The sequence below is a fragment of the Macaca nemestrina genome, chromosome 20 (genome assembly GCF_043159975.1).
Source record: "Macaca nemestrina isolate mMacNem1 chromosome 20, mMacNem.hap1, whole genome shotgun sequence".
Lineage (NCBI taxonomy): Eukaryota > Metazoa > Chordata > Mammalia > Primates > Cercopithecidae > Macaca > Macaca nemestrina.
In genome coordinates this window covers 602,047-627,204 of record NC_092144.1, presented here as the reverse complement: position 1 = coordinate 627,204, position 25,158 = coordinate 602,047, and the positions used below count along the sequence as shown (strand labels likewise).

At 60.5% G+C, this 25,158-nt stretch overlaps 2 protein-coding genes across 2 annotated transcripts in view; both read left to right on the top strand.

Annotated features, from left to right (window-relative positions):
* Positions 1–196: 196 nt before the first annotated feature.
* Positions 197–8,649, top strand: CIMAP1D (CIMAP1 family member D). Its single transcript, XM_071087350.1, has 4 exons — positions 197–474; positions 1,712–1,819; positions 6,257–6,370; positions 7,569–8,649. Exons 1-4 carry the CDS (start codon positions 348–350, stop codon positions 8,087–8,089), a joined length of 870 nt encoding a protein of 289 aa, XP_070943451.1. The 5' UTR covers positions 197–347; the 3' UTR covers positions 8,090–8,649.
* Positions 8,650–10,575: 1,926 nt separating this feature from the next.
* LOC105486618 (SHC adaptor protein 2) overlaps positions 10,576–25,158 on the top strand; it is a 41,253-nt gene continuing 26,670 nt past the window's right edge. Inside the window, exon 1 of the mRNA XM_071087349.1 lies at positions 10,576–11,055. Coding sequence (XP_070943450.1) covers positions 10,591–11,055 — 465 coding nt within the window. The 5' untranslated portion in view covers positions 10,576–10,590. The remainder of the gene's footprint in view (positions 11,056–25,158) is intronic.

Here is a 25,158-nt window from a genome sequence, read left to right as displayed (position 1 = left end):
CTAGTTCCCTGGGGCCGGCCCTGGCCCCAGCCGCCCAGCTCTGCCGGTTCCCGGGAGACACATTCCGCTGACACCGGACTCTTTCCTGGACTATCCAGCTGCCTGGCTGACACTCGATCCCGGCCCCACTTCCAGGCCAGTGTCCGGCCGACCAGCCTGCCTCAGGCCAGGGCCCCATGACTCCCTGCTGTGGGACAAGGGGCTGTCTGTGCAGCTGTGGTCGTGGGAGGGTGTGGTGAGGCCGTGAAGGTGGGGACGGTGCCTGGGCCTGTGGCCGCCAGAGCTGCTGAGGCTCAGGAGGTAGCACCAGGCCCCGTGGGTGCTGCCGGGGCCATCGCCTGCCTACCATGGGGACCCTCAGCTGCGACCCCGCCCCACGGTTGGCCACAGACCCCCTTGGCCGGCGAGTGACGGAGAGCCAGATTCCGGAGACCGGCCTGAGGAAGTCCTGTGGGATGGCCACCCTGGAGAACGGTGCGTGCCAGCCACGGGGGACAGGTGGGACCCTTTCCTGCTCCATTCCCCCCACTTCTGGGGCTTCTGGAATGTTCTGGGAGCCCAGCAGGAGGCAAGAGTTTCAGGCAAGTCCTTGCCTTCCCCCAAACCTCAGTTTTCCTTCCGGCAGGATGGGTGTGGACACGGGGTTGCCTGGGCCCCGAGTATGTTTCTGTCCAACGGAAGCTGAGTGTTTTGTGGGCCGGGCCCTTTTCAGGGGCTGTGGGTACGGCAGGGGGCAAAGCCACAGCGATCATGCGGGAGACGCGGGGAGAAGGGAATGTTTCCAGCGTGGCTCTCGGGGACGGGCGCCGTAGACAACGCGGGGCAGGGCAAGGGGCGCATGTGCGGAGGCTGCTCTGCTGGGAACCACGTCAGCTGCTGGCCTCGGTGAGGCCCCGGCCGGGCCGCAGTTTCCTCAGCACAACAAGCAGGTGGAGTCAAGCCCCGAGCCAGGTCCTCGGGTTCTGTGGTCTCTCCTGACCCCTGTGGCAATGAGATTCCGCAGAAGCCACAACACGTGGCGTCTGTGACCGTGTAGCTCTGGGAGGCTCAGGCCTCAGTTTCCCCATCTGTGACCGTGTAGCTCTGCCTGGGCCTCAGTTTCCCCACCTCTGTGTATCTCTGTGCCTGGGCCTCAGTTTCCCCATCTATGACTGTATCTCTGGGAGGCTTAGGCCTCAGTCTCCCCATCTGTGCCCCAGGGTGAGGGGCACTGCTGTTCTCCAGCCCTTCCCTCCCCTGCCCTTCCCTCTCCTGCCCTTTCCTCCCCAGCCCTCCCCAGACCTTCCCTCCCCAGCCCATCCCTCCCCAGACCTTCCCTCCCCTGCCCTTCCCTCTCCTGCCCTTTCCTCCCCAGCCCTCCCCAGCCCTTCCCTCCCCAGACCTTCCCTCCCCTGTCCTTCCCTCCCCTGCCCTTCCCTCCCCAGCCCATCCCTCCCCAGACCTTCCCTCCCCAGACCTTCCCTCCCCAGACCTTCCCTCCCCTGCCCTTCCCTCCCCGGCCCTCCCCTCTGTGATTCATGTCTGACTCACAATGCAGGCATCATATCATCATATTTTGTCTCCAGAGGGGCAGCAGCCTCTTGGTCCCGGGGCCCCCAATCCTCACCATGGAGGGAGAGGGGAACCCAGGCTAAGGCTCAGGAGCTGGGTCCAGGGCTCCTTCCTTGGGGAATCTGGGCCCAGGTGGTGACCTGAGGGCTTTGGGCTGCAGGCTCAGGGCCAGGCTTGTACGTCCTGCCGTCCACCGTGGGCTTCATCAACCACGACTGCACCAGGGTGGCCAGTCCCGCCTACTCGCTTGTCCGGAGGCCCAGTGAGGGTAAGGCGGGCGGGCGGGCGGGCGGGCGGCCGGGGGCTTCCCTGGTCCTCCAATGTCCCCCCGGGGCACCGATGGGTCTCCTTACCCCTTAGATCCAGGCCCCCAGTTAGCGCGGCAGGAAGCAGGCAGGGCTGGGCTCTACGACTTGCTCCACCTCCTACTTGCTGTGAGACCTTAGGCAAGCTGCTGTCCCTGTTTTTTCACTGATGAAGAGAATGGAAGGAGAAAGAGCGTTGTAGGGAGGTGAAGACCCGTACCTGCCTTCCTGCGTTTGCATTTCCTTGCTGCTTGGTCTCAAGCAAATTGCTTAAGTGCTCCGCAACTCAGTTTCTGTTAAAAGTTAACAATACTAGGCCGGGCGCGGTGGCTCACGCCTGTAATCCCAGCACTTAGGGAGGCCGAGGCAGGCAGATCACGAGGTCAGGAGATCGAGACCATCCTGGCTAACACGGGGAAACCCCGTCTCTACTAAAAATACAAAAAAATTAGCCAGGTGTGGTGCGGGCGCCTGTAGTCCCAGCTACTCGGGAGGCGGAGGCAGGAGAATCGCTTGAACCCGGGAGGTGGAGGTTGCAGCGAGCCGAGATCGCGCCCCTGCACTCCAGCCTGGGCGACAGAGCAAGACTCTGTCTCACCAAAACAAAAAAAAAAAGTAGCTGCAAAGCTGGGTGTGGTACCGTGTGCCTGTGGTCTCAGCTGCTGGGGAGGCCCAGGCGGGAGGATCACTTAAACCAGGAGGTCGAGGCTGCCGTGAGCTACGATCACACCACTGCACTCCAGCCTGGGCGACAGAGTGAGACCTTGTCTTAAAACAAATTTAAAAAAAAGAAAAAATAGTAGCCACAGTGATGCATAGCGATTAGTAAGGGCTCAGTAAACGTGAGCTGTCGGGTGTGAGGCTGAGCCCGTTTTTCCATCCTGAAGGTGGGGGCTCCCCAGGCCTGGCCCATCTCACAGGGCTGTCGTGTATCTCTGTGGACATTCCTGGCTGCTTGTGCAGGCACAGGAGGAGGGCAGCACGGGCGGAGGGCAGCACGGCGGGAGGGCAGCACGGCGGGAGGGAAGCACAGTGGGAAGGCAGGCACGGCAGGAGGGCAGCACGTCGGGAAGGCAGGCACAGCAGGAGGGCAGCACGGCCGGAGGGCAGCACGGCGGGAGGGCAGCACGGCCGGAGGGCAGCACGGCGGGAGGGCAGCCAAGGAGCTCACTGGCTCGCTGTGCCACAGGCTGGTGGCCTTGCCCTGTGGTGCTTGCTCCTGTCTAGAATGGGCGCAGTGGCTGCGATGGGCTCTGACGAGTGACGCGGCTCAGGCGTGGACCGTGCCTGGTGCACAGGGAGCTGCTGGTGTGCATTAGTGGTGCTGCTACCACGGGCCAGCGGATGTCAGTGCTCCCAAATTCCACCCCTGCATCGGTGCTCCCAAATTCCACCCCTGCATCGGTGCTCCCAAATTCCATCCCTCCATCGGTGCTCCCAAATTCCACCCCTCCATCGGTGCTCCCAAATTCCATCCCTCCATCGGTGCTCCCAAATTCCACCCCTCCATCGGTACTCCCAAATTCCACCCCTCCATCGGTACTCCCAAATTCCACCCCTCCCAAATTCCACCCCTCCATCGGTGCTCCCAAATTCCATCCCTCCATTTTCTACCACTGCTCCAAGGTCCCAGCTGGGCTGGGAGTGTGGTCGGAAGGGTCTTGTGTGGGGAGTTTGGTTCATATGGACAGAGGCCTGCTGGGAGGGTTGGCTGGAGGAGGGGCAGGACAGCAGCCTGTTCTCAGCCTTCCGAATGAGCAAAAATCCCAGACCACACTGGGACTCAGGAAGCTGCAAGGGGTCCCAGAAGGCCAGTGAAGGCATCAGCATCCCCTGTCCCCAGGACCGGGTTAAGAACTTAGCCTGTGACCCAGACAGGTCTGAGTTCCCAGGTTCAAACCCCAGTCTCGGGACACTTCCTGGGACAGAGACAGCGTGGGGAGCCTGGTGGCGTGGGAGTCGTGCACACTTTGCTAAAGGCCCAGGATAGGCTCCCTGGAAGTGGAGCATGGGATCTGGGTTTTGTAGGATGAGTAGGAGTTCGGTGGAGCCCTCAGAAGAACTGAACTCCAGGCAGAGCATGCTTTGTAGGCTGAGGTCTAGAGATGAGCAATGTCACGATGATCTGGGGTGTGTTCATTTCTCACGGGGCACTGAGCCTGGGGTTGGGGAGGGCAGAAGAAAAGGCAGGAAGGTTCCAGGTGCAGGACAGAGGCTACGATCAGTGCTTCAGCATGGGGAGTCCTGATGGCCAAGCCCTGCACAGTGAGCACTTTGAGGCGAGTCTATGGTCACGTGAGCGAGGCCCAGGCATCTGCAGAGGGGCGATGGGATCATAATCCGGGATTTTTCTTTTCTTTTCTTTTTCTTTTTTTTTTTGAGACGGAGTCTCGCTCTGTCACCCAGGCTGGAGTGCAGTGGCGTGATCTCGGCTCACTGGCACCCACCACCACACCCGGTTAATTTTTCGTACATTTAGTAGAGACGGGGTTTTACCGTGTTATCCAGGATGGTCTCGATCTCCTGACCTCGTGATCCATGGCCTCAGCCTCCCAAGCGCTGGGATTACAGGCGGGAGCCACCGCGTCTGGCCATGATGAAGGGTTTCTAATATAAAATTAGCAGGGCATGGTGGTGGCACCTGTGGTCCCCACTGTTCAGGAGGCTGAAGTGGGAGGATTGCTTGAGCCCAGGAGGTGGAGGCTGCAGTGAGCCACGAGCCACTGCACTCTCCAGCCTGGGCGATGGAGGGAGATGCTCTAACTCCCCAGCCTCTTGCAGTCCTGGGGGACTGTATTTGCCCTGGGCCTAGGGAAGGGGCTAAACATAGACCCCCTCCCTCCTGCCAGTCAAAGAAACGATGAGGCTGTGGCTAAGGGTCAGTGACCACCCTTGGAGTGTGGCCAGTGAGCCTGCCTTGGGGACCACAGCGTGTGTGCAAGTACTCGTGCCTGTGGCAGGGAGGTCTGGAGCTGTGTCTGGGCCACACTGCGTGCCACGGACTCCTCAGGAGAGGGCGAAGGTTTGGATGACGTTTCTTCCCTCACCCGTGGCTCGCTGCCATGTGTACTGAGTGTGTGCACAGGCGGTCTGTGGGGCCGTGAACCCTGGTCAGGCTGCTACACGCAAGTGCCCGGCATCCGTCACTGGATGTACTTTGGCGTGGCAATAATGGCAATCATGGCAACCGGTCCCAATCACGAACTGCAAGGGCCCAGGATCACTCCCTTCTGCAGATGCTCTCACAGTTTGATTTTCGCAACATACTGACGAGGAAAATAAGGCTTAGGATAAATGACTTGGCCAGGGTCACCGGCTCATGAGAGGCCCTGCTGGATTTAAACATGGTCCAACGCCGAGCCCCTCTCTTAAGCATGAGACTTGCCAACAAGCCCAGGCACTGGCTCAGGGCCTAGTTGCTCTTGTTACTCTTACTTTATGTACAGTTTTTTTTTGAGACTCCGTCTTGCTCTGTTGCCCAGGCTGGAGTGCCACGGCACAATCACAGCTCACTGCAGCCTCAACCTCCCGGGCTCAAGTGATCCTCCCCCTTCAGCCTTCCGAGGAGCTGGGACCCCAGGTGCCTGCCAACATGCGTGGCTAAGTTTTAAATTTTTAGAAGGGACGGGATCTCACTGTGTTGCCCATGCTGGTCTCAAAGTCCTGAGCTCAAGTGGCCCTCCTGCCTCGGCCTCCGAAAACGCTGGGATCACGATTGTGTACCACCACACTCAGCCTAATTATGTCCAGTTCCAGCAAACCCAGGAGCTGGTTCTCCAGCCCACACCTGCGCAGAGGTTAGAGGGGCAGAGGGGACTGCAAACAGCAGCAGAGCAGAGCACGCAGGAAGCACTTCTTTTTTTTTTTTTTTTTTTGAGACGGAGTCTCGCTCTGTCCCCCAGGCTGGAGCGCAGTGGCCGGATCTCAGCTCACTGCAAGCTCCGCCTCCCGGGTTCAGGCCATTCTCCCGCCTCAGCCTCCCGAGTAGCTGGGACTACAGGCGCTCGCCGCCTCACCCGGCTAGTTTTTTGTATTTTTTAGTAGAGACGGGGTTTCACCGTGTTAGCCAGGATGGTCTCGATCTCCTGACCTCGTGATCCGCCCGTCTCGGCCTCCCAAAGTGCTAGGATTACAGGCTTGAGCCACCGCGCCCGGCCGCAGGAAGCACTTCGATTGTGAGGAGACTGAAGAGCTGGTTGAGACAGTCAGAGCAGGGACCTGAGGCCACTCAGTTCAGGCAGCCACAACTCAGGGCCCCCGGGATGACCACTCCGAGATGGGGCTGGGGTGGCCTCTGACCTGGTGGGAGTGTCTCGGGGCCAACAGGGGCACTGATGGCGGGAGGTGGGGCAGGCACTGTCTTTGGAGTCACTCCCAGCACTCCGGGTTCCTCTCCCCAGCACCACCTCAGGACACCAGCCCGGGCCCCATCTACTTCTTGGACCCCAAAGTCACACGCTTTGGCCGCAGCTGCACCCCCGCCTACTCCATGCAGGGCCGGGCCAAGTCTCGGGGTGAGTACCCCATGCAGCCACACGAGGACCTGCTTTCCGGGGTCTCAGCAACTCTCCTGCCCTGTCCTCCCTCTCCCTCTTATCCTTGGAGTTCTTCGAATGCCAGTGTCTTTGGAGTGATCAAATCCAAGGGACACGGAGAAGAGGCCGCCATTCCAGTGCCCACAGGGGCTGGGAAAACTGAATGAGTGAAGTGGGTCAGGGTCACGGAGGCCCTGAGCACACATGACCACAGGGGCAGCCGGCCTTGGTGTCAGAAGGTGAGAGGTGAATGGGGATTGTGGCAAATCGGCAATGTCTTTCACAGGCACCCAACAGCTTACCTGCACACCTGAGGCACCTGCCTGACTCCATTCTCCCATCCACCTGCCCACCCACCCACCCATCCATCTATCCACCCACCCACACACTCATCTATCCACCCATCCACCCACCCACCCATCCACTTATCCATCCTTCCACCTATTCATCCATCCATCCATCCATCATCTATCCACCCATCTACCCATCCATCCATCCATCCATCCATCCATCCATCCATCCTCCATCATCTATCCACTCATCCACTCACCCATCCATCCACCCACTCATTCGGCCACCTACCTACCCACTCATCTATGAATCCTTACTTTTTTCCTTCTATCCATCAACCGTTCCATCCATCCATCCATCCATCCATCCATCCATCCATTTACAAATCCCTTCATGAAACATTCACTCCTCACTCAACCACTCACCTCCTACCTATCCTGTTCACCCATTAACTCAAACAGTCAACTACTGGTGAGTCGGAGTAGATTTGACATTCCTTCCTCTCTATGACATCTCAGTCTGGTGGGGCGGTTAGATGCAGTGCAGACCATCCCACCTCAGTGTGCTCATGTCTGGAGAGACGGGAAAACCCAGGCTGAGGGGTTCGAGAAGAGCTGTGAGGGCTCTACCCTGGATGGTATGGGGAAGGCAGAAGGGAAGAGGGGTGGAAAATGAAGGCATGCTTGGCCCTGGGTCCAGCTTGGGCAAAGTCCTAGAGGCTTGGAAAACAGACTGTGTGTATGGAGAATGGGGAAGGGAGAGAAATGCACCTGGGTTACTTGAGAAGCGTTGTGAGCTCCAGGGTGCATGCGGGCAATGGGGAGCCATGCCGGGTCTCTGAGCAGGTGAGGACATCAGTGCCACCCTTCCTTCCCCGCTCTCTCAGGTCTGGAGGTGACACCAGGCCCTGGGGCCTACAGCCCAGAGAAAGTGCCCCCTGTGCGCCATCGGACACCGCCAGCTTTCACCCTGGGCTGCCGCCTCCCTCCTAAGCCCCTGGACACCTCAGCCCCTGCCCCTAATACCTACACCATGCCCCCTCTGTGGGGCTCACAGATCTTCACCAAGCCCAGAAGCCCCAGCTACACGGTGGTGGGCCGCACACCCCCTGTCCGCCCCCCGCAGGATCCTGCCGAGATACCAGGCCCGGGCCAGTACGACAGCCCGGACGCCAACACCTACCGCCAGCGCCTGCCCGCCTTCACCATGCTGGGGCGGCCCCGGGCCCCGCGGCCCCTGGAGGAGACCCCCGGCCCAGGCGCCCACTGCCCAGAGCAGGTCACCGTGAACAAAGCCAGGGCTCCAGCGTTCTCTATGGGCATCCGCCACTCAAAACGGGCCAGCACCATGGCCGCCGCCACACCCTCCAGGCCTTCGGGGCACAGGCTGCCCGGCCGCTGCTGCTAGGCCAGGCTTGTTTCCCACACGGTGAACGGGGGCGTGGGCGGGCCTCTCCTGGGGCCTGGCTTTTGTTGGAGGGGCTAGGAGAAGCCGAGAGGGACTGGGAAACCAGTATTCCCTTCCCTTTCCTGAACTGTCCGGGTCCTTCTAGGACACCTGATCCTTCCAGTCCCTGGGGGCTGTGACCCGTGGCCCTCTGCAGGGTGCAGGGTGAGTCTCCTTCCAGTGCCCCAGTTTCTTCCAGTTTCTTCCAGGTCACACCAGGCCAGGCCAGGCCAGGCGGGGAAAGGGACACCTTCCGGCCCTCCCCAGTAGCTGGCTGGAGACGGAGCTTCCTGTGTCCTAGAACTCGGCGTCCAGCCCCACTAGGGCCTGGGTCCTCATCACAGCTTGGGTTTCTGCCACATTCGGACTCTTCCCTGTCTCATGGAAATGTGGCCACCAGCCCCGGTCCCAGCCCAGACTCAGGCTGGAGGCAGCCCTGAGGCCTGTGCGTTTCCCCCTCCACCTTCTACAGTTGCTTAGCCAATAAACCTCTCCCGGGCTGCAAAGCTGTCAGCATCACACCGGCTGGCTCATTTAATGTGTCTACTGACGTCACAGAAAGAAGACACAAACGCTGCCCTCCAGAGCCAGACCCACAGCCCTGCGGTGCCCAGGGGGTCTGAGAGACCACGAGAGGGAGCCAAGCTTTTGAGCAGGGAGCCGGGTAGGCTTCCAGGAAGAGGGAATATTGAAGCAGGGTTTTGAAGGATGTATAGGAGCTTGATGTATTCTGATATCTGCCATCAGTAGCTGCTTGCTATGTTTTGGATATTAGTAAAGATCATCTATGCTTCATAGCAACTCGGGACCAGGTGGCATTTACTGAGAGGAAATGGTGCTTTGGGGAGACCGGACATTTGTCCTGGGGCGTGCTGCCAGCCCCTGCCTCAGTCTGATGTCAGGATTTGAACCCTGGACGTTGGACTCAGTTCCTGCCACTGTCTCCTAGGAACAGGAAGGAAACCCACTGGTGGTGCCCTGTGACTGAGCCCTCTGTGTGCCAGGGAAGGATGGCACCGGGACCACCATACAAACCTCCCATCCAAAAAGATTCTAATCCCGGAGCTTGGGAGGGTCGGACGCTGCCCCGGGACCTCTCTGAGGGATGCCGCCTGGGAGGCACGCAGGGCACAGAGAAGGGGTGGTGGGGCCGCCCTCTCTTCACCCTACAGCCCTCGGCCTGGGGCCGCCAAACCTGACCCATCCTTCACCCACTAGGTGAACACACCCCGGACCCTGCAGCCTGGATCCCCTGCGTATGTCTGGACACGTTCCCAGACGCAGCGTCCCCCCCGCGCACAACACACCCACCGCGCGCAGGTCCAGCCGACCCATCGCGCCCACGATCCGCTCCTCCCGCGGACGCGCAGGGGCGATCCGAGCCCGACGCGCGCCCGGGCAGAGACGGCCAATCGCGGCCGCGCGCCTCCCTCCCCTCCCCGCCTCCCCGGCCCCGCGGGCGGCGCCGGCTGTGATCTCATCCTCTGATTTATCGATCAGGCTCCGGGCGGCCTCGCCCCCCTCCCCACCTGCCGGCGCGTCCCGGCCCCTCCCTTTGTTCCCGGCAATCAGCCCTGCTTGGGGCCGGGCAGGGGCTGGGGTGCTCCGGCCAGGTCGGGCCAGGAGGCTGGGTCCCGGGGTGACAGTGACACCCCGTTTTCTGGTGCATAAGGAACCGACCCTGGAGGGAAGGTGCGGCCGGTCTCGGAGAGGCTGAGGCTGGGGCCCAGAGCTCAGATGAGCTGGTGCAGGACTGGGCTCCCCAGAAATGAGAGAGGAAGGGCCGCGACCCTCCAGCCCGCCCCCCAGGGTTACAGCCGGAGAAACTGAGGCCGGGACAGGCCGCAGAGCAGGGGCCAGGCTCCGCTCCTAGCACCCCTTCCCAGAGCCGGCACTCCTGGGTCTGAGCCTCCGCTGTGCGCCCTCGGCCGCGCCCCTTCCCCTCCCCGGGCCTCAGTTTCCCCACTAGGAAATAGGGGTGACCCTGAGGTATCCTCTAGCTGGAACAACGGAGAGGGAGGGGCTGACCTTAGGGTCTGGGGTTTTTTCCCTGGCCACGCCTCCCCGGGCCTCAGTTTCCCCCTTAGTCAACGGGAAAGAAGGGAGGTGATTGCTAAGCCTCTCCACCTCGGTCCTTCTGGGAACTTGGGCGGCGGGCGGGGGTGGGGGGCGCAGTGGGGAGGGTCGCTGACGGGGTTCTGGGTTCAAAGCCCCGTCCCGCCTTGGCTGCGGGTTCCAGGCCAGCGCCCAGTGTCCTCAGAGGGCCTCAGTTTCCCCAGCCTCGCGGCCAGGAGGCCGGGACGAGGAGGGCCGGGGTCCCAGGGGCGCAGCCCCCCGCGGCTGCGCGCTGGGCCGGGCGGATGACATCACCGGGCCGGGGGCGGGAGGGAGCGGGCGGAGCGGGAGGGCCTCCTCCGCGCCAGGCGCAGCGCCCGGTCGGGCTCCGTGGGGCGGCCGCGGCCATGACGCAGGGTCCGGGAGGGCGCGCGCCCCCGGCGCCCCCGGCGCCCCCCGAGCCCGAGGCGCCCACCACCTTCTGCGCGCTGCTGCCCCGAATGCCGCAGTGGAAGTTCGCGGCCCCGGGCGGCTTCCTGGGTCGCGGCCCGGCGGCGGCGCGGGCGGCTGGGGCCTCGGGGGGCGCGGACCCCCAGTCCGAGCCGGCGAGCCCGGGGGGCGTCCCGGCGCTGGCGGCCGCTGTCCTGGGCGCCTGCGAGCCCCGCTGTGCGGCGCCCTGTCCCCTGCCCGCGCTCAGCCGCTGTCGGGGCGCGGGGGCGCGGGGGCCGCGGGGCGCGCGGGGGGCGGCCGGGGCCGGGGACGCCGCCGCCGCCGAGTGGATCCGGAAGGGCAGCTTCATCCACAAGCCCGCGCACGGCTGGCTACACCCCGACGCCAGGGTCCTGGGGCCTGGGGTCTCCTACGTCGTGCGGGTGAGTCCCCCCCACCCCCCCCCGCCGGGAGCCCGTGCGCGGCGGCCTCCCCTCCCCCACCCTTTCCTCCGGGACCCCCCGGACCCCGCGAGCCAGGTGCCCCCTCCCCATCCTTCCTGCTCTCCCGCCACCCCGGACCCCCATCTCCAGCCGGCGCCCGGCGGCTGCCCCCACCCGGAGGCGCTGGGGTCCGGGTTCCCACGGCGTCACGTGGGGAGGGGCGGGGAGAGGGCGGCGGGGGAGGGGCGCGCATGCGCGGGTGCACCGCCCCCCACTCGGATGGGGCGGGCGAGGCCGAGAGTGACAAGCGGCCGGGGTGTCTCTGCCGCCGGAGCCCCCTGGACAGCTGTTCACGGGTGACAGCCGGGGCCCGAGACCCTGGCCTGCGGTGGGGGTGCGGGAAGGGGTGTTTGGAAGGGGGCTGGCGCCGGGACAGACCCCAGGATTCCAGATGGGAGGCTGCAGGGACTTCCAGGGTGGCCAAAGAAGCGGCCTTTGTTTATTTATCCTGGATCTTATGATAAATGAACGTTTTCAAACACGCGGGGAAGGCGGGCGCGTGGACACAGCGCGCCTCCACCTAGGACTGTAACCTTCACCTCTGCTGACGGGTCTGCCCCTCTGTGGTTTTTGATAAACTGTGTGAAGTCACCTGCAAAGGTGACAGGGCCTTGCATAGTCCCCCGTCTTTTGAGAGAGCAGCTGTCCTACAGCTGCAGTCATTACGGTGTCTGGGAAAATGATCGGCCATTCCCGCAGGCCCCTGCTGGTGGGGCAGTGCTCCCCGCTCCCAGCTGGCCTCTGCAGCCAGGAACATTAGCCTGTGTTCCCATCGGGTTGTGTCTTTGCTTTTCTGGACACTGAGTTCAGTGGGGTCCCTCCCCCTACTCTGGGTTCAGTGGGGTCCCTCCCCCTACTCTGGGTTCAGTGGGGTCCCTCCCCCTACTCTGGGTTCAGTGGGGTCCCTCCTCCTACACTGGGTTCATTGGGGTCCTTCCTCCTACACTGAGTTCAGTGGGGTCCCTCCTTCTACCCTGGGTTCAGTGGTGTCCTTCCCCTACGCTGGGTTGAGTGAGGATCCCTCCCCCTAAGCTGGGTTCAGTGGGGTCCTCCTACAATACATGTACCATAGGAGTCTGACTTTATTTGGAAATGGGGTCCTTGCGGATGTAATCTTGTTAAGATGAGGCCTGGCTGGATCAGGGTGGGTCTTTATAAGGAGAAGGAAATTTAGACTCAGACGCACAAAGGAGTGGGCCGTGAGGAGACAGAGGCAGAGGTGGGGGCCACGGGGTCTCAAGCCAGGGCCCACCAAAACGTGCGGGAGCCCCCAGAAGCTGGCTGCGAAAACTCCCTTCCCACGTGTGGTCTGGGGGCCTGGGATTGTCGGCCTCAGGAGCCCTCGGCCTGCAGCCTACAACCGGCTTCTGCCTCCTTGGACCCGCTTCCTCCTCCCCGAACCTGCTTCCGCCTCCCCGGGACCCGCTCCCAGGAGGCGACTTTGAAGCTGAGACCTGAGCCATGGAAGCCGCAGCCGTTGGGATTTCAGACAGAGTTCTGGGCGGGACACAGCAGGTGCCAAGGCCCGAAGCCGTGGGGATTTCAGACAGAGTTCTGGGCGGGACACAGCAGGTGCAGGTGCAAAGGCCCGAAGCCGTGGGGATTGCAGACCGAGTTCTGGGCGGGACACAGCAGGTGCAAAGGCGGGAAGCCGTGGGGATTTCAGACAGAGTTCCGGGCGGGACACAGCAGGTGCCAAGGCCTGAAGCCGTGGGGATTTCAGACAGAGTTCTGGGTGGGACACAGCAGGTGCAGGTGCAAAGGCCGGAAGCCGTGGGGATTGCAGACCGAGTTCTGGGCGGAGCACAGCAGGTGGAAAGGCCCGAAGCCGTGGGGATTGCAGACAGAGTTCCGGGCGGGGCACAGCAGGTGCAAAGGCACAGTAGGAGCCGACCTGGCGCGTGTACGTCACCGCAAGGAGATCAGCAAGGCTGGAGCTGGAGAGGGAGGACTCTCTCTGTGGGCTGTGGCGAGGAGTGGGGGTGGTTTTAAGTAGGGGGACAGTGCAGTGTGTGCAGTTTTTTTTTTTTTTTTTGAGACGGAGTCTTGCTCTGTCGCCCAGGCTGGAGTGCAGTGGCCGGATCTCAGCTCACTGCAAGCTCCGCCTCCCGGGTTCACGCCATTCTCCTGCCTCAGCCTCCCGAGTAGCTGGGACTACAGGCGCCCGCCACCTCGCCTGGCTAGTGTTTTGTATTTTTTTTTAGTAGAGATGGGGTTTCACCAGGTTAGCCAGGATGGTCTCGATCTCCTGACCTTGCGATCCGCCCATCTCGGCCTCCCAAAGTGCTGGGATTACAGGCTTGAGCCACCGCGCCCGGCCGAGTGTGTGCAGTTTTGAAGGCCCAGGGGGCCTTGTAGAAGTGGCGCTGAGGGAGGAGGAGGGTCTGGAAGGGCAGCAGAGACGCGGGAGGAGGCTGCGACAGATGGCGGTGGCCGAGGCCAGGGGACCTAGGTGAGGGGAGAAGTGGACAATGAACCTGTGTTGGAGCCCAGAGGAGTTGCTCATGGACGAGGGGCTGCAACCCCAGGGAGCTTGACTGGCCTTAGCCCCCAGTGCTGTCCCCTGGGAGCCCCGTTCCCCGTCACCTACGTCATGGCAGGCACAGGGACAGCCAGTCCCTGCTGGTCACAGGGAAACCTGAGTTAAGGAAGAGGACAGCCAAGCCCCATCACCCGGGGGCTGTGGCCCGTGGCTCAGGCCCTCAGGGATCTTCCATGCTGGAGGGGCCCTATGCGCTGAGGGAAACTGAGGCACAGAGAGGCAGAGCTGTGTCTGAGGTTACGCAGTGAAAAGCAGGACCAGAACCCGGGGCTGAGGGTCCTCCTGTGGGAGCCAGACAACATTCTGAGAGCACGCATCATGTATGCACCGGTGTGAGGCACAGCAACAGCCCCCATGTCCACATCCAGCCCTCCGATTCTGCAAAGGTGCCCCTCACACAGCGACAGGGGACCTGCCGGTGGGACCGAATGAAGGACCCTGAGATGGGATGATCTGGGGACCCGGTGTCCTCGCAGCAGGGGGTGAGAGTCGGAGAGAGATTGGAAGAGGCTGCGCTGTGGCTGCAAACGGGGAGGAAGGAGCCCCCAGCGGAGGGATGTGGGTGCCTTGGGACACTGGGAAAGGCAGAGCAGATGAGGGACCAACTCCGCCCACACCTTGATTTTAGACTTCTGACCTCTAACCTATGACCTGTAACCTAAGCGGATTAGCTTGTGTTGTGTCGAGCCACTCAATTTGTGGTAGTTGGTGACAGCAGCAAGAGGGAGTGGATGGGCTGGGCCGCTCACCGGGCATCACAGAACCCCCACAGAACCCTGCAGCGATCCCGGTGTGCGGGCGAGACGTTGGACGCTGGACCAGCAGCTGCGTGGGCCCCGCGTCCGAGCGCCGTGGGCTGCATCATTGCAAATGCAGGACCTCGGGTGCTGAGGCTCACGCCGAGTCCTGCGCGGTGCTCAGAGTTCCGTGGAGCCCCGGGTTCCATTCTCCCCACAGCCCTGGGGCGTCCACCCATTTTACAGATGAGGCGGCTGAGGCACAGCAGGTCGAAGAGCTTCCCGAGAGCCTCCCCTGGGTCACAGCACTGGTGAGACCTTCGGGGCCGTCACCACAGACCTGACTTGGAGCCGTCGGGCACCGAAGGGACCTGGATTGTCTCCTGCGAGAAGAACCCGGGGTCGGCGGCTCAGTGACTTGGTCCCGGCTCCGGGTCATTGTTATCCCCCCGAAATTCTTGCCAACCTGGAACCCCAAAATGAGGCCTTCTGTGGAAACAGGATCTCTGCAGGTGTCATTAAACGAGGTCACGTTGGATTCAGGTCACCCTGACCCAGTGACCGCTGTCCTTACGAGAAGCCGCGTGAAGGCGCCGAGAGGACACGGGACAGGATGAGGGAGGCAGAGGCGAGCGACAGGGCCACGGGCCAAGGATGCTGAGGAGCCCCGGCCACCACCCGCACGGGGAGAGGCAGGACGGGCCCTCCCCTGCTGCCTCCGGAGCGGATGGGCTTCCGGCCCCGAGGCCTGTGTGAGGAAGCATTTTTGTGGATTTCTGTGGTCTTTTTTTTTTTCTTTGAGACGGACTTTCGGTCTTGTGGTCCAGGCTGGAGTGCAGTGGTGCAGTCTCGGCTCACCGCAACCTCTGTCTTCCGGGTTCAAGCAATTCTCCTGCCTCAGCCTCCCCAGTAGCTGGGATTACGGCACGCGCCACCACGCCCGGCTAATTTTGTTTGTATTTTTAGTTTTATTTTTAGACGGGGTTTCACCCTGTTGGCCAGGCTGGTCTTGAACTCCTGACCTCAGGTGATCCCCCCACCTCGGCCTCCCAAAGTGCTGGGGTTACAGGCGTGAGCCAGCGTGTCTGGCCCGTTTCTGTGGTCTTAAGCTCTGTTTGTGGGGATCTGTTCGGGCAGCCACAGGAGACCGTGCTTCCCGGGGGTCTCTGCTGGCCTCGGGTCAGTTCCTGCCCTGGCCGAAAGGTGGTGGCTCTGGTTTGGCAGAACAGGGTCCCCTGTCTCTGCAGGGCTCTTCCGTGAATGGGGACATCGTTCCCGGGAATCCCCCGCCGACTTTGCCCTGGTTCTCGTGAGCCCAGCCCGGCACTGCCCAGCAGAATCGTCCGTGTCTGCACCGTCCAGCGTGGCTGCCGCGAGTCCCGTGAGCAGCTGGGCCTTGAGGTGTGGCCTGTGCTGCGGTGCCAAGTTAATCTTACCTGACTTTAAACCTAAGTGGCCCCAGGCGGGAAGCAGCTGCCCTGCTGGACGGCTCGTCTGGATGAATCTTTATGCCTGATCCTCCGGCCTCACCTGAAGGCGTAGACCTGAGCAAAATGGGTCTCTGTTGAAAAAGACGCAGGGCTTCTCTTGTGGAGAGGCCAGAGTCCGTGCCAAGGTCTGTGGGCACCGACCCCGCGTTCCTCCGACACGTGCCATTTTGGCGCTGGGCTCGTCCGCACACAAAAGTCCCACGGGTTAGGTCGTCCTGCTGTCTGTGGTGCCCTCACGCACCTCATCTCGTGAGCGCTTCAGGGAGAGTCTCCTGGGCGTGTCCGCCTCTGCTCCTGGTGCACGGAGCCCAGGCCCGGCAGGGGATGGACGCAAAGCGGGACACGGTCGGCGAAATGACACTTCATCCTTCCCGCATCGTGGGCGCCTTACGCTGGGACGTGCAGGGAGTTGTGAGAGGGTGACAGTTGACATGGTTCAGCTCCAAATGCAACTTTTCCTTGAAGGCGAGGGTTTGGGTGTGGCAAGTTGACACGGTGGATGAATCCCATGGCTTGACAGCATCCCTGAAGATCTGGGTTCTGGCCGGGCATGGTGGCTCACGCCTGTAATCCCAGCATTTTGGAAGACCAAGGTGGCAGGATCACTTGAGCCCAGGAGTTTGAGACCAGCCTGGGCAGCGTGGTGAAACCCTGTCTCCACCAAAAAAGTAAAAAACATTAGCCAGGCAGGGTGGTGCACACCTGTGGTCCTGGCTACGTGGGAGGCTGAGGCAGGAGGATCACGTGAGCCCGAGAATTCGAGGCTGCAGTCCGCCAAGGTTGTGCCACTGCCCTCCAGCCTGGGTGACAGAGCAAGACCCTGCCTCAGAAACAAAACCTGAGTTTTGTTTCTGAGAACAAAGAACCCATACCTGGGGGGTTGGTTCTTTCTTTTTTTTTTTTTGAGACACAGTCTGGCTCTTTCGCCCAGACTGGAGTGCAGTGGCCAGATCTCAGTTCGCTGCAAGCTCTGCCTCCCGGGTTTACGCCATTCTCCTGCCTCAGCCTCCCGAGTAGCTGGGACTACAGGTGCCCGCCACCTCGCCCGGCTAGTGTTTTTATTTTTATTTTTTGTAGAGATGGAGTTTCGCCATGTTAGCCAAGATGGTCTCAATCTCCTGACCTTGTGATCCACCCGTCTCGGCCTCCCAAAGTGCTGGGATTACAGGCGTGAGCCACCGCGCCCGGCCACCTGGGTTCTTTCTGTCCTTCTCCCATCCAAGTACCAGCCAGACCTGACCCTGCTCAGCTTCCGAGGCCGGATGGCATCGGGCGTTTTCAGGGTGGTGTGACCACAGCCTCTGCCGTCTTTCTGTGCTGCTGTCCTCAGCACGCTGGCTTGGCGACCTTCAGGGTCAGAAGATGGTGGCCACAGTTCCCGACATCGCCGGGGCCCGGCCACGTCCGCTGGGAGCAGAGGTCCCTTCCTGGGCTCTTCGTAAGAGACTCCGGCTGTTCTCCCTCCCCCCATTGGCTGGAAATGGCAAACGCTTCCCTCATGGAGGCTGAGGCAGGAGAATCGCCTGGACCCAGGCATGAGTGGATCAACACGGCGTGGCCATCCACACGCTGAAATACGACAATACGACGCGACCAAGGAAAGACACGAGGCCATCCACACGCTGAAATACGACGCGGCCAAGAAGAGGAATGAGGCTCTGACCCAGGCCACGGCACGGACGGACCCTGAGGACGCCTCACTCAGTGAGACTCCAGACACAGAAGGACAAGCTCTGTGCAATTCCACCGTCGGAGGTCCCCAGAGCCATCAGATTCACAGAGGCAGAAAGTAGGACGGGGCTGGGGAGGGGACGGGGAGTGAGTGACGGGGTCGGGGTCTGAGTCTGGGAAGATGTAGACGTTCCGGAGAGACGGCGGTGGCCGCACAGCTCCGGGAATGCGCTGAGCGCCACTGAACCCTGCACTCCAAGACGGTTAAAACCCTAAACTGTATGTTACGTGTGTTTTACCACCATAAAAAAGCAGCACACGGAACCGCGCAGGCCTCTGGCGTTACGGGGCACGTGGAGTTAGGTTGGAGGCGTGGCAGCCACGGAAGGCTTTCCCCACATGCTGCCTGGAGGACGCTGCGAGGCCCTGGGGACAGTTTGGTGTCATTGTGAGGCCCCTCCGTCCTGTAGCGCCGGCTGCCCCGCCTGGCGACGACGGCCCACAGTGCCCCAGGTTTCCGCGGCACCCCCAGGGCAGCACTCACCCCTCACCCCTGTGGAAAGCCACAGCCGGGGGCGCTGATGTGGGCTGTGGCCGGGGCAGAGGGCGGCACTGGTCAGCGTGGTGCAGGGCATCAAAGAAATTTACCTTTAAATGGTTTCAACCTTAGATAAAAGAAATAAGAACAGTAGGATCCATCCAGGTTTTGTAAGTTGGAAATTCTATTGAGATGAAAAGTTACAGAGTCCCTGTGTGTCATTCACCTAGATCCGCCGATTATTAACGTCTTGCCTCGTTTATTCTGTCTGTATAAATTACTATTATCGTTATCGAGACGCAGTTTCACTCTTGTTGCCCAGGCTGGAGCGCAGCGGCATGATCTCGGCTCATCGCACCCTCCGCCTCCCGGGTCCAGACGGTTCTCCTGCCTCAGCCTCCTGCCGTATAAACCGTGATTACTACTGTCATTACTGATGAACAATTGAGAAAGGTTGCAGCCGTGATAGCCCTCTACCCTCAAACACGCCAGGGTGTATAGTCCAAGACAAGGATCTTCTCTAACGTAGCTATGGTACAATTAACAAAGTCAGGAAACGTACCCTCACAATCCTGAGATCGCATTTTCTTTCTTTCTTTTTTTTTTTTGAGACGGAGTCTCGCTCTGTCGCGGCCCAGGCTGGAGTGCAGTGGCCGGATCTCAGCTCACTGCAAGCTCCGCCTCCGGGGTTCCCGCCATTCTCCTGCCTCAGCCTCCCGAGTAGCTGGGACTACAGGCGCCCGCCACCACGCCCGGCTAGTTTTTTGTATTTTTTAGTAGAGACGGGGTTTCACCGGGTTAGCCAGGATGGTCTCGATCTGACCTCGTGATCTGCCCTCGGCCTCCCAAAGTGCTGGGATTACAGGCTTGAGCCACGGCGCCCAGCCGATCACATTTTCAGTGTGGATTCAAATGTGACCAATTTTCCCAGCAGTGCCAGAGCAACCTGTATTTTCCCATCCCACGTTGCATTTAGCCATTCTGCCTTTTTTTTTTTTTTTTCCGTTTTTGCGACAGGACCTCACTCAGCATCACCCAGGCTGGAGTGCACTGGTCCCATCTCAGCTCACTGCAGCCTCCGCCTCCTGGGTCCAAGCGATTCTCCTGCCTCAGCCTCCCGAGTAGCCGGGATTACAGGCGTGCACCACCACGCCCGGCTAATTTTTATTTATTTTTATTTATTTTTTAGAGAGGGAGTCTCGCTCTGTCACCCAGGCTGGAGGGCAATGGCACCACCTCGGCTCACTGCAACCTCCGCTCCCTGGGGTCCAGCGATTCTCCTGCCTCAGCCTCCCGAGTAGCCGGGATTACAGGCATGCACCACCACACCCGGTTAATTTTTGTATTTTTTTTTTGTGGAGATGGAGTTTCGCCGCGCTGCCCAGGCTGCTCTTGAACTCCGAGCTCAAGCTCTCTGTCCGCCTCGGCCTCCCACCGTTCTGGGATTAGAGGCGTGAGCCACCGTGCCCCGTCCGTCCTGTCTCTTTAACCGCCTCTAGCCTCGCAGTTGTTCCGTCCCGGGGAGCCGGGAGTGTTGAAGGGTGCACGCCGGCCGCTGGGCTGCCGTCCCTGTTTGTATCTGCCTGGTGTCTGCCTGCGATCCGGTTGAGGTTGTTTTTGGCAGGAAGCACGGGGGGTGCTGTGTCTTCCAGCCCATCATGTCAGGAGGACGCCCGGTGCTGGTTTGTCTTGATACTGGTGCTGGAGACTTTGACGACCTGGTGTCCTGGGGTGAATGGTGTTCCCCAAAACTCAGGTCCACCTCCAACCTCAGAATGGAACCTTATTTGGAAAAGGGCCTTTGCAGACGTTAAGATGAGGCCACACTGGAGTTACTGGAGTAGAGGTGGGGCCTAAATGCAATGGCTTGTGTCCTCTAAGAGGAGGGAAATTTGCACAGAAACACACGAGGAGATAGCTGTGTGGAGAAGGAAGCGGAGACTGGAGTAACACGGCCACAAGCCAAGGCCGCCGGGAGCCCCCAGAAGCTGAGAGAGGCAGGAAGGACCCTTCCCCGGGGCTGCGGAGGGAGCGAGGCCCTGCCCACGCCTTGACCTCAGACTCCCGGCTGGATCAGCTCCTGTGGCCCCCGTGTGTGGCCTTTGCTCACGGCAGTCCCGGGAAATGAATGTACTTGGTGAAGGTGATGTTTCTCCCCGGTGATGCTGCTGTTTGTTTCCCTTATAATTAGGAAGATCTGTGGGGACTGGTGGAATCGGGAGACAGGTGCATGGGGACGTCGCAGCGCACGCCCCGGGAGCCACTCGCAGGCCAGGCCGTGCACGTTTTCGGCCAAGTGCTGCCTGCGGCCTCCCCAGCCCTCGCCCCGGCATCTGGTCGTTCTGCCCTGGAACGTGATCTGGGGAGACAGACGTTGAGACCGTGCAGACATCCTGGTTCCCAGCACCCAGCAAACCTTCACGTACTTGTTTTAGCAAAGCCTTAGGGTTCTCGTGTGAATGGAGACTTTTCATCTTATTAATACGTTTATTTTAATGGAAAACCAGGGAGTTATGGTTGCAGTGTGAACTTTCCTCTTTTCCTCATATGATTTTTAAATTTGTTTTGAGATGGAGTTTTGTTCTCGTTGCCCCGGCCAGAGTGCAATGGTGCGATCGTGGCTCACTGCAACTTCCGCCTCCCAGGTTCAAGTGAGTCTCCTGCCTCAGCCTCCGGAGTAGCTGGGATTACAGGCATAAGCCAACATGCCCAGCTGATTTTGTACTTTTAGTAGAGACGGAATTTCACCATGTTGGTCAGTCTGGTTTTGAGCTTCTGACCTCAGGTGAGCCGCCCACCTCGGCCTCCCAAAGTGCTGGGATGACAGGCGTGAGCTATCGTGCCTGGTTCTCATGCACATTTTTAAAAATGCAGATATAATTCACATATCCTAATCCTTACCTGTTTAAACCGTGCAATTCCGTGGATTTAGTGCAGCCCACAGGGTTGTGCGACCCTCACCAGTGTCTGGTTCCAGGACGCTCCCATCACGCAAAATGGGAACTTATCGCCGGCCCTCAGCCCTCCCTCCCCTCCGCCCCCTGCCCAGCCCCGGCGCCCACGCGTCCCCTCGCTGCCCCTGTGGATCAGCCTGTCCTGGACATTTCATAGAAACGGGATCACACGCCGTGTGGCCTTTCGCGTCTGGCGTCTCTCACGGAGCGTGGCGTCCTCAGTGTGTGCTGTGGCCCGTACCGGAGCCTGGCTCCTTTCGCGTCTGGGTCACGTTCCCGCGTGCGGATGGACCCCAGGGGATTTATCCGTTCATCTGCTGTAGATGTTTTGTTTCCTGCAATTTCCTTTAAAAAGTAAATGCGGTTATGTTTGTAAGTGGAGTTTATTTAAAAGGAAAATATCAAGTAAATGACACTAATATGGACCATGGCAAAGAGGTAGGTCCCGGTGGTGACGTGGGCCGTGGTGCAGGGTCCCGGCAGGTGACGTGGGCCGCAGTGCAGGGTCCTGGTGGAGACTCGGACGGTCTCCCAGGCTGGGAACGCAGACACGGGACCTTGGCTCGCATCTGCCCTGGCCTGCTGCGTGCCTGAGGCCGGCCAGGTCCCTTCCCCTCTCCAAGCCTCAGTTTATGGACTTGTAGAGTGGCTCCTTCCCTTAACCTCCTAGGGTGGGTTCTGGGTCATGCTTTCTCTCCGGGCCTCAGTTTCTGAATTTGCAAAGGGGAAGGTTGGACGTGAAGTCGCCAGGGCTCCCCCCAACCTTCTGTGGGAGGGTCCCAGGGCTGCACCACAAACCACCACAAACTGTGGGGCTTAAAACACAGACGGCTGGGCGTGGTGGCTCACGCCTGTAGTCCCAGCACCTTGGGAGGCCGAGATGGGCGGATCACGAGGTCAGGAGATCGACACCATCCTGGCCAACACGGTGAAACCCCGTCTCTACTAAAAATACAAAAACTAGCCGGGCGTGGTGGCGGGCGCCTGTAGTCCCAGCTACTCGGGAGGCTGAGGCAGGAGAATCGCTTGAACCCGGGAGGCGGAGCTTGCAGTGAGCCGAGATCGCGCCACTGCACTCCAGGCTGGGCGACAGAGCGAGACTGCGTCTCAAAAAACAAACAAAAACAAAACTAAACTAAAACCAAAACACACACACACACACACAGACTTGTTCTATCACCGTTCTGGGCCCACAGTCCAAGCCAAGATTGGGCAGAGCTGGTTTCTGTAGGAGACGCTGAGGGAGGCTCTGTCCCAGGCCCTCCGGCGTCTGGTGCCTGCAGGCCGGCGCTGGCATCCTCGGCTGCACACGGCCCCTCCGCTGTCTGCCTCTGTCTTCACACGGCCCCTGCCTTCTGTGTCTCTGTCTTTTCAAATCTCCCTCAGTGCTTGTCTTTATTTATTTATTTATTTTGAGACAGAGTCTCCCTCTCACCTGGGCTGGAGTGTGGTGGTTCGAGCTCCGCTGTCTGCAGCCTCCGCCTCCCAGGTCCAAACGATTCTCCTGCCTCAGCCTCCCAAGTAGCTGGGATTACACGCTCGCACCACCACGCCCAGCTAATTTTTTAATTTTAATTTTAATTTTTGTATTTTTAGTAGAGTCGGGGTTTCGCCATGTTGGCCAGGCTGGTCTCAAACTCCTGACCTCGTGATCCACCCACCTCGGCCTCCCAAAGTGCTGGGTTTACAAGCGTGAGCCACCACACCCGGCCTAAAAATTTTTGTTTTTTGAGACATGGTCTTGCTCTGTCGTCCAGGCTGGAGTGCAGTGGTGCCCTCACAGCTCACTGCAGCCTCGACCTCCTGGGCTCAAGCCATCCTCCCACCTCAGACTCCTGAGTAGCTGGGACCACAGGCCCCCACTCACCACGCCCGGCTAATTAAAAATTATTTTTTTGTAGAGATGAGGTCTCATTGTATTGCCCAGGCTGGTCTTGAACTCCTGGCTTCGAGAGAGCCTCGCACCTTGGTCTCCTGAAGTTATGGGATTACAGGCATGAGCTGCTGTCCCAGGCCTAGAAATTTATTTCTCACGGTTCCGGAGGCTGGGAGGGCCACGATCGAGGCACCGGAAGATTCGGTGTCTGGCGAGGGCCTCTTCACAGAGGGCCGTGTTCTCCTGTGTCCTCACGTGGTGGAGGGCCGGGCTCTGTCTGCCGTCTCTTTTGCAAGGACGCTGATCCCAGTCCTGAGGGTGGAGCCCTCATAACCTCCTCGCCTCCCAAAGACCCCCCCTAAATACCCTCACTGTGGGGCTTAGGTTTCCACAGAGGGATTTGAGGGGGGCACAGACATTCAGACCCAGCATTGATATTTACAAACTGGGGGAATTTCACAGAAAAATCCTGAATTTCCTTGTCTCTTTTAAAAGAAGCACATGACCGGGCGCGGTGGCCCACGCCTGTAATCCCAGCACTTTGGGAGGCCGAGGCGGGCGGATCACGAGGTCAGGAGATCGAGACCATCCTGGCTAACACGGTGAAACCCCGTCTCCACTAAAAATACAAAAAAATTAGCTGGGCGTGGTGGCGGCGCCTGTAGTCCCAGCTACTCGGGAGGCTGAGGCAGGAGAATGGCGGGAACCCGGGAGGCGGAGCTTGCAGTGAGCTGAGATCCGGCCACTGCACTCCAGCCTGGGCGACAGAGTGAGACTCTCTGAAAAAAAAAAAAAAAAGCACACGGCCGGCAGCGCTGGGCCCCCGGAGCATGGGACACGCCGTTTGCCGAGGTCCCCACCTCTTCCCGTCATGCAGGGGGAGCAGTGCAGATCCTGGAGCCCAGAGATGTGGGTTCAGGACCCAGCTCTGCAGGGCGTGTGGCCCAGCCGGTCAGTCACCCTCCCACCTAGGCCTCCGTTTCCCAGGGGCCATTGCTGCGAACAGCAGAGCCTCGCACGTGACGAGCGTCCTGAATTAACGAGGTGTTGGTGTCGTCACCGCGCTGCATCCAACCTAGTGTGTTTACCCGGCTGATCCTGCAGGCTGTGGGCATCTGAGTTTGCAGTCCCTGTTCTCAGCCAATGGGATATCGCACTTCCCCTCGTGAGCTGCCGTGGGCCACGGAGGGTTTGCCCCCCGCCTCCTCCTGCACTAGGCTGTGTCCCCACAACAGGGCCCACGCACCGCACAGCTCAGGGTTTCAGCCGCACAACCGGAGTGGGCTGTGTGTTAAGAAGGGGGCAGGTAAGCGAATGAGAATCCCTCACCCTGCGGCCCTGGAGCACCAGACACCGAGGCAGACACCGCCCCAGAGGCACACGCTCTGCTGAGAGAAGACAGCCATTGACCAGCCAGCATCCCACCAAAGCTGCCTCCTCAGTGGGGGAGTCCAGTGCTAGGGACAGGGACTGTGGCTAATTTCTTTAGGGTCTGACCTGTCTACTACATGCCTAGAGTCCATTCATCTGTTCATCCATCCACCCACCCACCCACCCACCCACCCATCCATCCACCCATCCACCCATCCATCCATCCATCCATCCATCCATCCATCCATCCATCCATCCATCCACCCACCCACCCACCCACCCATCCACCCATCCATCCACCCACCCACCCACCCACCCATCCACCCATCCATCCATCCACCCACCCACCCATCCATCCATCCATCCATCCATCCATCCATCCATCCATCCATCCACCCACCCACCCACCCATCCATCCATCCATCCACCCACCCATCCATTCATCCATCCACCCATCCATCCACCCATCCATCCACCCATCCATCCACCCATCCACCCAACCACCCACCCATCCACCCACCCATCCACCCACCCACCCGTCCATCCGTCCATCCGTCCACCCGTCCACCCGTCCACCCGTCCATCCATCCACCCACCCACCCGTCCGTCCGTCCGTCCGTCCATCCACCCATCCATCCACCCATCCACCCACCCATCCGTCCATCCACCCATCCATCCACCCATCCATCCATCCACCCATCTATCCATCCGTCCACCCATCCATCCATCCATCCATCCATCCATCCATCCATCCATCCACCCACCCATCCACCCATCCACCCGCCCACCCGCCCGCCCGTCCGCCCGCCCGCCCGCCCGCCCGTCCGCCCGTCCGTCCGTCCGCCCGTCCGCCCATCCATCCAC